At 41.7% G+C, this 12,898-nt stretch overlaps 1 protein-coding gene across 1 annotated transcript in view; it reads right to left on the bottom strand.

The window, feature by feature from the left end:
- Positions 1-12,898, bottom strand: part of dock3 (dedicator of cytokinesis 3) — a 1,369,418-nt gene that overhangs the window by 1,040,857 nt on the left and 315,663 nt on the right. The window contains exon 3 of the mRNA XM_068052296.1: positions 7,069-7,109. Within this exon, the coding sequence (XP_067908397.1) occupies positions 7,069-7,109 (41 nt within the window). The remainder of the gene's footprint in view (positions 1-7,068; positions 7,110-12,898) is intronic.

Genomic DNA, 12,898 nt, shown 5'->3' with positions numbered 1-12,898 from the left:
ATAAACAGAGGCAAAGAGTTCAAAAGCATGCAAGTTATGCTAAAGTTTTATAAAATGCTGGTTAGGTTCCAGCTGGAGTATTGCAGCCAAATCTGGGCACTGTTCTTCAGAAAGGATGTCACAATCTTACAGAGGGTGCAGATTTACTAGAATAATACCAGGGGTGAAAGACTTCAGTTACGTGGAAAGACTAGGGAATTGGGATTGTTCTCCTTACAGCAAAAAAAGTTAAGAGGAAGCAGAGGTGTTCAAAATCATGAAGGGTTTTGATAGAGTAAATAAGGAGAAAGTGTTTTCAGCAGCAGAAGGGTTGGTAACCAGAGGACCCAGATTTAAGGTGATTGGTAAAAGAACCAGAACTGACATTAGAATTAGAACATTACATCGCAGTACAGGCCCTTCGGCCCTCGATGTTGCGCCGACCTGTGAAACCATCTGACCTACACTATTCCATTTTCATCCAAATGTCTATCCAATGACCACTTAAATGCCCTTAAAGTTGGCGAGTCTACTACTGCTGCAGGCAGGGCGTTCCACGCCCCTACTACTCTCTGAGTAAAGAAACTACCTCTGACATCTGTCCTATATCTATCACCCCTCAACTTAAAGCTATGTCCCCTCGTGTTTGCCATCACCATCCGAGGAAAAAGACTCTCACTATCCACCCTCTGATTATCTTATATGTCTCTATTAAGTCACCTCTCCTCCTCCTTCTCTCCAACGAAAACAACCTCAAGTCCCTCAGCCTTTCCTCGTAAGACCTTCCCTCCATACCAGGAAACATCCTAGTAAATCTCCTCTGCACCCTTTCCAAAGCTTCCACATCCTTCCTATAATGTGGTGACCAGAACTGCACGCAATACTCCAGGTGCGGTCTCACCAGAGTTTTGTACAGCTACAGCATGACCTCGTGGCTCCGAAAATCGATCCCCCTACTAATAAAAGCTAACACACCATACGCCTTCTTAACAGCCCTATTAACCAGGGTAGCAACCTTCAGGGATTTATGTACCTGGACACCAAGATCTCTCTGTTCATCTACACTACCAAGAATCTTCCCATTAGCCCAGTACTCTGCATTCCTGTTACTCCTTCCAAAGTGAATCACCTCACACTTTTCCGCATTAAACTCCATTTGTCATCTCTCAGCCCAGCTCTGCAGCCTATCTATGTCCCTCTGTACCCTACAACATCCTTCGGCACTATCCACAACTCCACCGACCTTAGTGTCATCCACAAATTTACTAACCCACCCTTCTACACCCTCTTCCAGGTCATTTATAAAAATGACAAACAGCAGTGGCCCCAAAACAGATCCTTGCGGTACACCACTAGTAACTAAACTCCAGGATGAACATTTGCCATCAACCACCACCCTCTGTCTTCTTTCAGCTAGCCAATTTCTGATCCAAAGCTCTAAATCACCTTCAACCCCATACTTCCGTATTTTCTGCAAAGGCCTACCGTGGGGAACCTTATCAAACGCCTTACTGAAATCCATATACACCACATCCACTGCTTTACCCTCATCCACCTGTTTGGTCACCTTCTCAAAAAACTCAATAAGGTTTGTGAGGCACGACCTACCCGTCACAAAACCGTGCTGACTATCGCTAATGAACTTATTCTTTTCAAGATGATTATAAATCCTGTCTCTTATAACCTTTTCCAACATTTTACCCACAACCGAAGTAAGGCTCACAGGTTTATAATTACCAGGGCTATCTCTACTCCCCTTCTTGAACAAGGGGACAACATTTGCTATCCTCCAGTCTTCCGGCACTATTCCTGTCGACAATGACGACATAAAGATCAAGGACAAAGGCTCTGCAATCTCCTCCCTAGCTTCCCAGAGAATCCTAGGATAAATCCCATCTGGCCCAGGGGACTTATCTATTTTCACACTTTCCAAAATTGATAACACCTCCTCCTTGTGAACCTCAATCCCATCTAGCCTAGTAGTCTGAATCTCAGTATTCTCCTCGACAACATTTTCTTTCTCTGCTGTAAATACTGACGAAAAATATTCATTTAACGCTTCCCTTATCTCCTCTGATTCCACACACAACTTCCCACTACTATCCTTGATTGGCCCTAATCTAACTCTAATCATTCTTTTATTCCTGATATACCTATAGAAAACCTTAGGGTTTTCCCTGATCCTATCCGCAAATGACTTATCGTGTCCTCTCCTTGCTCTTCTTAGCTCTCCCTTTAGATCCTTCCTGGCTAGCTTGTAACTCTCAAGCGCCCTAACTGAGCCTTCACGTCTCATCCTAACATAAGCCTTCTTCTTCCTCTTGACAAGCGCTTCAACTTCTTTAGTAAACCACGGCTCCCTCGCTCGACAACTTCCTCCCTGCCTCACAGGTACATACTTATCAAGGACACGCAGTAGCTGCTCCTTGAATAAGCTCCACATTTCGATTGTTCCCATCCCCTGCAGTTTCCTTCCCCATCCTACGCATCCTAAATCTTGCCTAATCGCATCATAATTTCCTTTCCCCCAGCTATAATTTTTGCCCTGCGGTATATACCTGTCCCTGCCCATCGCTAAGGTAAACCTAACCGAATTGTGATCACTATCACCAAAGTGCTCACCTACATCTAAATCTAACACCTGGCCGGGTTCATTACCCAGTACCAAATCCAATGTGGCATTGCCCCTGGTTGGCCTGTCTACCAGGCCATGACATGAAGAAAAAACTTTTCTGGAAGGCAATGCTTGAAGCGGGGGTGGAAGCAGATTCAATAATAACTTTCAAAAGGAGATTGGATAAATACTTGAAGGGTAAAAATTTGCAGGGCTATGCAGAAAGAGCCGGTACAGGCCTGAAAGGCCGAATAGCCTCCTTCTATGCTGTATAGCCTGCTTCTGTGCTATGATTCTAGGATACTATAATTCAAAATTCTAAATTTTATTAACGGAGATTTGTGGCGAGATTTTGACATCCAAGAACTTGCTGAACATCTGGAAGGGAAGAGAGAGAGATGGTGTGTTTATTAAAATCCATAATAAAGGGATAAGATTGTTCAAAGACATAGATTCGAGCAGTAAACCAAGGTTTTAATCAGATCCATGATTAAAGGGATAAATTGGGTCTTTTACTAGGACACAATATTGGCATACATGTTCATGCACAGAAAGCCCTGACAGCTTTGATGGATATCTGAAGTAGTTTAGGCACATGCCCACTGAGCAGGCCATTATGATCTCCTAATATGCCCAAGTGCTTAATCCAGAGTGCCCCAAGAACACTACTGTTTCTTGTTGCAAGCAAGATTCAGAGAATACACTTAGAGGTGTGACTATCCCAGCTTTCCTTAAATTATAAAATTGGTCTCAGCTTACTGTGGCAATAGATTTATCTCGAACATGATGGTTACCGCAGCTTTCCAACAACATTTACTCACTCATTCTCTTGTTGCAAGAATAAATGACAGCAGTGCGTGTGGGTCCATTGTATGGCTTTGTTTTTCTCTCCACACAGCAGGAAAATTCACTAACTTGCAGATAGTGTAGCCCATTAAATATGGCCCTCCTCCTCTCTGTTCTTTTAGGCTACATATCTGTATTCTTAACAAAACCTGTCATTTAAAGTATCAAAAGCCTATTATCTATTATAGTTTGTGGCACTATTCTGCTACCATTGAATTCACACTACATATCAGAATAGCAATGATATTTTGATAATTTTCACACATTTGCTCTTCAATACTGGTTTTAAATTGTATGAGTAAGTTTAGGTTATTGTGATCTGACTGGCTGGCCAGCTGGTACTAATCCCCAAGGGTCCCATATTCTAAAGATTCCATTTAAATTAAAGTAATCCTGCAGCAGAACCTACAGGCTGAACAATCCTCGATGATGCTCAAATTCAGCCATCAATCCTCCAAACAACCATATTGCTGAGTCAATGTCATTATTCGTCCTGTCACAACAACCAAAGTCTAATTTTGTTTCACTTGCCCATGATTAGCGAGCATGGAAGTACATTATGAAACTTATCAAGAACTAAAAGATGATGGCCATAAATAATAAAAAATAAAACAACAGTGTCAACAATCCATATTGGTTCATCTCTGGTGAGTAAGCCTGTTGATGCATTTATTATGAATGAATTGTGAATGGATGGTCCACCAACGGTATTTTCAGTGCCATCTCACTTGACAACAAGGTGGAAAATGGCAGACACATGTTTCCGCAAAATAGGCTATAGTGCGTCACATAAGTTAATTTTCAGTTATTTTAGTGCTCTTTGGGACAAGTTCATGAGAATCTGTTCTAATTTCAAGGTTAAATTAGCATGCAGACTTTTTATCAGGAAGCGCAGGCTACCAGAAAGTGAAAAATGTAATGCACAAAATGCCGATTAAAGAAAATGCTAAAAGTACACTGCAGGTCTGCCAACATCTGGAAAGAGAACAAACAAGTTAATATTAACTTGTGATATTTTCTTACAGATGCTGATTGAATAAAAGATCACAAGATACTTACAGATGAGGAAGACCATTCACCCCAATTTAATTAATTGAGAACACCATTACTGAGTCTAATTATTTCTCAAGTCCAGTTTTTACCTCCCCTACTCTACTGGGAAGTCCATTCCAAATATAGATCACTGTGGTTGTGAAGAACAACTTCCTGGCATTAATCCTAAAGTCACCTTATATGAATTTGAATCCATGTCCCTGTGTCCCACTCCACAATTTTAATATATACTATCCTGCATTAAGCTATATTATACCATTTATGATGTTATACATCACTGTAAGATCATCTTGTGGATACTTCGTTTTGAGGCTGAAAAACCCAAGTTTCTCCGGTCTTTCTCCATAATTTAAACCTCTAATACTAGTAATCAGCCTCGTGATTCTTTTCCATATTCTTCTCTTCACTCTTGCACATGAATATTCCATAGCACATGTGGGCATCCCAGGAAACCCAGCATTTATTACCCATCTCTCACTGCCCTTGAGAAGGAGGTGACCAGCTGCCTTGTGGAACTGCTGCAGTGTGTGTAGTGTAGGTACTCCCACAGTGTTATTAGGTAGGGAGTTCCAAGGTTTGGATCCAGCGACGATGAAGGAACAGCAATATATTTCCAAGTCAGGATGGTGTGTGACTTGCCAGGGAACTGGCAGATGGTGGTATTCCCATGTGCATACTGCCCTTGTCCTTCTAGACGAAAGAGGTTGTGGGTTTGGGAGGTGCTGTTGGAGAAGCCTTGATGAGTGTTGTTGGAGCTGGACACATCCAGGCAAGTGGAGAACATTCCAACACAGTCTTGACGTGCCTTTAAGATGTTGAAATGCTTTGGGGAGTCAGAAGGTGAGTCATTCAGCACAAATATCCAGCCTTTCACCTGTTCTTGTAGCCACAGTATGTATGTGGCTGGTCCAGTTAGATTTCTGGTCAATAGTGGCCCCCACAATGTTGAAGGTGGAGGATTCAGTGATGCTGTTGAATATGAAGGGAAGGTGGTAAGACTCTCTCTTGTTGGAGATGATCATTGCCTGGCACTTGTGTAGCATGAATGTTACTCGTCACTTCTCAGCACAAGCCTAAATGTTGTTCATGTCTTGCTACATGCGGGCACAAATTGCTTCAGTATCTATGGATTTGCAAATAAAACTAAACACTGAAATCAGTGAACATCCCACTTCTGACATTATGATGGAGGAAGGTCATTGATGAAGCTCCTAAAGAGGGTTGGGACTAGGAGACTATCCCGAGGAACCTCTGCAACAATATCCTGGAGCTGAGCTGATTGGTCTCCAACAACCACAACTATCTTCCTTTGTGCTAGTTATTACTGCAGCCAGTGGAGAGTTTTCCCCTGATTCCCATTGACTTCAATTTCGCTTAGGCTCCTTGATGCACATTCAGTCAAATGCTGCCTTAATGTCAAAGGCAGTCACTCTCACCTCACCTCTGAAATTCAGGTCTTCTGTCCATTTTTGGACCAAGGCTATAATGAAGTCAGGAGCCGAGTCCTCCTGGCGGAACCCAAACTGAGCTCTGAGCAGATTATTGGTAAATACATTCTGCTTGATAGCAGGATTAACGACACCCTGCATCAATCTGCTGGTGATTGACAATAGGCTGCTGGGACAGTGATTGGCCAGATTGGATTTATCTTGCTTTTTGTGGATATACTGGGGCAATTTTCTCCCTTGTCGGATAAATGCCAGTGTTCTAGCTGTACAGCCAGCCATCAGCGCTAAAGCTGGAATTTCTTCAAAGTGAGCTCCTTTGTGAATAACATGCAATTTACTATGCCTATACCATATGAAATACTAGCTGAATTAAAAGATGTGTGTGTTTTTTTTCCAACCTGCTGCTTAAGAGATAATAAATCCTTTTCTTCTGTTGGTTTTGTTAGGTTAATACACCACCTAGCAGGGAGTTGAGTAATACAAATCAGGAATGTATTTCAGTACATCAAATTATTTTAATGCAACAACTACTTATTCAACACACATGCCAGCTCAGTGGATGACAAAAACATATGTCTCTGATGATTCACCATTGATATGGCTGGTAGGGAGAGGCAGGGCATAAGGACCAAGGCTGCAGGCAATTTGGAGTTTCATTTCAATTTAGCCAATTTACTACACCTCTGTTTAGTCTGTTCTTTCAATACTGTAAAGAATTTCATAGCTCATTCATAGGATATTCTATCCCATGCTAAAAAAAATACACTAATAGAGTCATGGTGCCACTAATCTGGTCAATACAACTGAATCCCACTAATCATTATAAATGAATGAAACCATATAGATTTATATATCAATTGCAGATGAATTACCACAAATGACTGATCGCTGCAAACGATGATTAAAAGTAAATTTCACTGTGCATTAATATAAAGGCAAAAAAAATTGAAGTGAACTGATGTGAAACAGAGAATGTTCTTCATCACAGATGACATTACCCAGCTTCTAAAAAATGGCACAGCTGATAGAAAACTAATGCAATTCATAACTCTAGCACGGATCCATCACCAGGTTTGAATTTAGCTCAAGAATTCTCACTCTTGAAATGGAAAGCTATCTATTGCTTACCTTGACTGTAGGCTTTTTGGTTGCAAACCCTCTGAACCATCCTGTAGAAGAAATAAAAACAGGCTGTCAGTCAAAAAAATACAGTTGTCTTAGTGGATCTCTATCTGGGCAAATTGTAGCTACTACTATTTTAAGTGAGAAGACTGCATTGACTTCTAAAGAAACTCTTAGAATTTTGGAAGCCATAGAGAAGGGGGTGGTAAACCTTGGGTAAAAAACACAATGAAGTACGAATGAAGAGTTTTATATCAAAAGTTGCAATATAACCATAGATATATCATTTAGCTCCAATATCCAGATGCTATGAGCCACTACCTTTCGCTTTTATATTACCCTGCCCTGACTCCCATACTCCGATTTTGAATTTGTTTCTTTTTACTTTACAGGTCCTGGAATGGATCAGAATTGATGCACTGAAATAATAAAATGTAAAACATGATCGAGATGCAAGTGCAACCCAGGAGGACCCAAAAATATGAAAAAGTGATCCCTGTGTGGTACAACACAAAATGAATGAAAGGTGTATGAGCTGCAACTTAAAATTCAAACATTATAAAAGCACAGAAAAAGGTTTATTTAATAGCTGTCACTGGTTAGCTTCCATGTAATTCAAAGGAATGCAAAGTGTTGCAGAATTCATCAGCTTTGTGAACAAAGGGTACAGTGTGGCGAAACCTTTCAATACAATTGCTATTTAATGACTGGGGCCTCAATGTCACACAACATATACAAACCAGTCATTAAAAATATATATAATACTCAGCCACAATAACGTTTAAAAATAATCAATGTACAAGCCATTAAACCTAGTTATAAAATCTTAGGGGGTGAAATCTCATTCTTCAAATTTGCATGTGCAAAATATCTGTCACAATACCACCTGTTGGCTGAAGTGCTGATTTCCAAAATAACAAATCATAACTGAGGAGATCTGAATGTAGTAACAAGCAAGTAGCAACAAAAACGGAGAATCACGACCTACCAAACACCAACATCAACTATGTTGGTGGCAATCTTGGCAGAAGATTGTGGATTTAACCCCAAACCAAGATTTTGACACATGATCTGGAATAATAGTTCAGTGCAGTACTGGGAACGGTGGCATTATCAGAGGTGCCATTTTTTTGTATAAGAAGTTAAACTTGCTAGTTCAGGCGGAAATTAAAGATCACATTACACTATTCGAGAGGAGCTGGGAGTTCTCCCAGTGTCATGGCCAAGACGTTCTCTGAAAGCCACCAGAAATAGATTAACTTATTATTCATCTCATTACTGTTGCTGGAACCATGCGTGTGCATGACTGCTGCCATGCTCACCTACAAGAGTGACTGCACTTCAAAATAATTTGTTGTTATGTGAAGCATCTTGGGACATCCTGAGATGTGATAAAGTGCTGTATAAAAGTAAATAAATTTCATAGAAATAAGGGTATCATCTTTGAGTCTAATAAAGACATTTTGTTGGTCAAAAAGATGCATAAACAGACTTGTTTTGTTCTTAAATGATTGACAGTAAAGTTGACATCACTGAATGCACCAAGACTTGCTGTTACTCCCCACTCAAAATGATTATTGAAAAGGACCCAGGTCTGACAGCACTAAAGGCCAGGTAAGCCAATATTAGGAAAGGTAAATACTCTTAACTGTAATTGCAAAGTTACTTCAGGTATTAAAAGATGAAAAAGTAAACCATGACTGTTCAACTCTGAATTTATTTTGATAAAACAAATAGTGCAGATACACTGGCCCAGATTTTGCAGTAATAACAATCGTGAGACTATCAGCGCTCTCCATTACTACAGGGTAAATTGGACAACAACTTCTAGCATCCACAAGTGCACAATTAAATGCAGAAATCTGGAAGTTGTTGTCAGAGATATCCCACTCCTCCTCAGGTGGGCTGTTGCAGTCCTTGCCAGTCGTCTCAGCACTGAAATGATTATAACAGCATGAACTTGCTGTATTTGCCTGATTAATTCAACACTAAAAATAGCTGAAATAGTTACAGCTGGTGCATTCAGGAGTAAGTGAAATAAATAAAAACATTTCCTAACCTTTCCTGTCTGTATCTTTTATCTCTCTCCCTTAATTCCAATCTTTATTTCACTTTGTGTAAATTTAAATTTAATTTATATTTCTTCCCTTATATTCTCAGTTTAGACTCTGCATGACTCACTGAGGAATTCTCAATCTGATTGGTTGAACAGCCTCACTGTTTCTTGCCCTGACCACAGATCCCCTGTAGAGGCCACCACGCTAGGACAAATGCCAGATTAGAGGAAACGCACTGAGAAGCTCACAGAAACTGTGGGCAGCTATCAGCAGGAAAAAAGGTGAACACCGTTCCTTTGCCACTGACAGCATAATCCAGGACAATAGTTTTATATAATATAATGCACAATTGTTATCTCAACGTGAGCACATCCCTCTCAAACCTCAATCTAAATCCTCTCATGGCCATATGCATCCACTGCGCTTTGCAGCACTGTAACGTCTGACTCCAATGGGTAAAACCATATGAGATCTCCTAATAAATATACATAAAAGCTTTGAAACATGAATGTTGTCACAAAAAACCTGATTGGCTCCATTTAAACCAATTAAATAGCACTTAACATTTTCTTCATATTCTCTAAGTAAATCCTGATTGACTGAAATTTCCAGGCAACCAAATCAAGATTTGCTGAGAGACTGTAAAACAAGTAGTAAAGTGCCTTTGATTGGGAAATTTGGATCAATCAAAAAAATTAGCAACTACATTAAAAAAATTTCTTTCAGCAGCATGAGCATTCTGTCAGACTGCAGATACTGTAAGTCACTGTCAAAATACTGCTCACAGGGTGATCTACATCCTTCGTGTTCACCCAATTTTTGTTCTTGCACAAGGCTTCTGGGCTACTGGAGACTTCTATCTTTCCAGTTTTCATGCTTCCCTTTCTACTTATCCCCCTTTAGATAGCTGCACACTCTGTGTGTCGTGTATGTGATTTTTATTCCACTCATTATGCTTCCTTTTGTCTCCTGCTAATATCATGTCACCTATTCCTCCTCCCAAGCACATCACATCATACCATTTCTTTTCCTGAGCGTGTTTCTTTCCTTCCTTTCCCCTTTCTTCATTTCTGATGTTCTGTTTGTTTCTAAATGCTGCTTATCTATAATATCTTCCAGTCTTGAAGGGTCTTGGACTTGAAACATTAACTGACTGACCTCTGTTTCCCCACAGATACTGCTTGACCTGCTAAGAATTTCCAACTTTTTCTGTTTTCAGTTACGTTTTGTGTTGATTTTAACTACTTGTGTTAGAGCAGGAGAACTGTTGACCCATTTTTGAAAGTTGTAGATATACACAATAAACAAGAACTATAATAAAGTCATAGGCCGGAATTTTTCATTGGGCGGGGGGCTCCGTCCACTGGCCGGTGTCGGTGGTGAGCCCGCCTCCGCCGGGCCTGGGGATCCAGACCGCATTTTACGCTCCCCCGGCCCTTAATTAGTGTTGGGCAGGACTTTCACCTCCTTGAGGCAGGAAATCCTGCCTAAAGAAGCTGCTGGCCAATCAGCGAGCCAGCAGCTCTTAGTCCCAGCAGCGCCATCAGGAGTAGTGGCCACTGCTGGGACTGCACCCAGCCATCGGAAAATAAAAGACGGCCCTGGAAAAAAGGCATATTTTAAGGGCCTTGCAGGGGACAATTTGTTGAGCCCTGGCGAAGCAAGAGGGGTCAGTTAGGGGGACGGGGGAGTGTGTTGTGCGGTGGGGGCAGTTGGGGCTTCCGGGGCGGCCCTCCATAGGGCACAGGGTGCCCGATCGGAAGGGCCACCCCAGCCCAGGGTAAAATAGCTATGGCAGCAGGCGGAGGCCCTTAAGTGCCAGTTCATTGGCAACTTAAGGGCCTTGATTGGCCTGGGGCAGTTGGCCTGTTTCTGCCCCGTGTAAATTGGCAACAGGGGCGGGATGGGGTAGGAAACGGCCACCCTCTCCACCTCCCACTCAATTTTATGCCTCCCATCCCGCCACCAAACTGCTCATTGTGGGGTGGGGGGGGGGAGCGGTTAAAGTCCGGCCAAACAGTCATTTATGGCATAGAAAGAGGCCATTCGGCTCTACAGGGAGCTATGCAGTCAATCGCACTCCCCTGTTCGGTCCCTGTAACCCTGCAAGTCTATTTCTCTCAGGTGGCCCTCCAACTTCCTTTTGAAGTCATTCATCATCTCTGCTTCCACCACCCTCGTGGGCAGCGGGTTGCAGGTCATTACCACCCACTGCGTAAAAAAGCGCTTCCTCATATTCCCCCTGCATCTGTTGCCCAAAACTTTCAATCTGTGCCCCTAGTCCTTGTACCATTTGTTAATGGGAACCGTTTGTCCTTGTCTAACTTATCTAAGCCTGCCATAATTATGCACACTTCTATTAAATCTCCCCTCAATCTCCTTTATTCTAAGAACAAACCCAGCTTGGCCAACCTAACCTTGTAACTAAAATCCCCCATCACAGTAACCATTCTGGTAAATCTTCTCAGTGCCCTCACAGCGTTCCTAAAATACAGTGATCAGAACTGGACACCATACTCCAGCTGGGGCTTAAACAGTGTTTTATAAAGGTTCAGCATAATTTCCCTGTTTTTGTACTCAATGCCTCTATTTATAAAGCCCAAGATCCCATATGCTTTACTAACCACTCTCTCTGTATGTCCTGCCACCTTCAAAGATCAATACACATGCACCTCCAGGTCCCTCTGTTCCTGCACACTCTTTACAAATATGCCATTACGTATATATTGCCTCTCCCTATTCCTTCTGCCAAAATGCATCCCCTCACAATTGTCAGTATTAAATTCCATCTGCCACCTGTCTGCCCATTCTGCTAACCTATGTCCTGTTGCAGGCGGTTCATATTATCCTCACTGTTTGCCACACCTCCAAGTTTGATGTTGTCAGCAAATTTTGAGATTCTGTATTCCAAGATCCAAGTCATTTATATACAGCAAAAAAAGCAGCGGTCCCAGCACTGTCCACCATCCTCCTGTCTGAAAAGCAACCATTTACTACGACTCGTTGTTTTCTGTCCTTAAGCCAATTTTTTTATCCAATTAGACACTGACCCTCCTATTTCATAAGTCTCAATTTTGTTAACCAGCCTTTTATATGGTACCTTATCAAATGCTTTCTTAAAATCTATATAAACAACATCTGCCGCATTCCCTTCATCAACCTTCTCTGTTACTTCATCAAAGAATTCAATTCGATTTAGAACCATAGAACAATTACGGCACAGAAGGAGGCCATTCAACCTGTCGTGTCCGTGCTGGCTGAAAAAACTAGCTGCCCAATCTAATCCCACCTTCTAGCACCCAGTCCATTGCCCTGCAGGCTACAGCACCTCAAGCATGATCTGCCTTTTGCAAATCCATGCTGGCTATCATTAACTCGAACCATTGATATTTTTCCTGATTATTGTTTCTAAAACCTTACCCACCACTGATGTTAAACTAACTAGCCTGTAGTTGTTAGGAGTGTCCTTACACCCTATTTTGAATAAGGGTGTCTGTCACATTTGCCACTCTCCAATCTTCTGGCACCTCCCCATATCCAGGGAAGATTGGAAGATTTTGGCAAGCCCTTCCTCTATCTCCATCGCCACTTCCTGTAGCAAGCCATCCAGACCAGGTGGCTTATCATCCCTCCTTCCTCTCAATTTTTATCCTATACATTGCCTCTACTCTCTCTACTTCTACCTATATTTTGTCAGCGTCCATTTCCTTTGTGAACACCGATACAAAGTACTCATTATGTATATTAGCCTTGCTCTGTGCTGCTAAGCATATATTACC

The sequence above is a fragment of the Heterodontus francisci genome, chromosome 19, assembly GCF_036365525.1.
Source record: "Heterodontus francisci isolate sHetFra1 chromosome 19, sHetFra1.hap1, whole genome shotgun sequence".
NCBI lineage: Eukaryota > Metazoa > Chordata > Chondrichthyes > Heterodontiformes > Heterodontidae > Heterodontus > Heterodontus francisci.
Note: the sequence above shows the minus strand (reverse complement) of the source record. Positions and strands in the feature narration are given on the sequence as shown.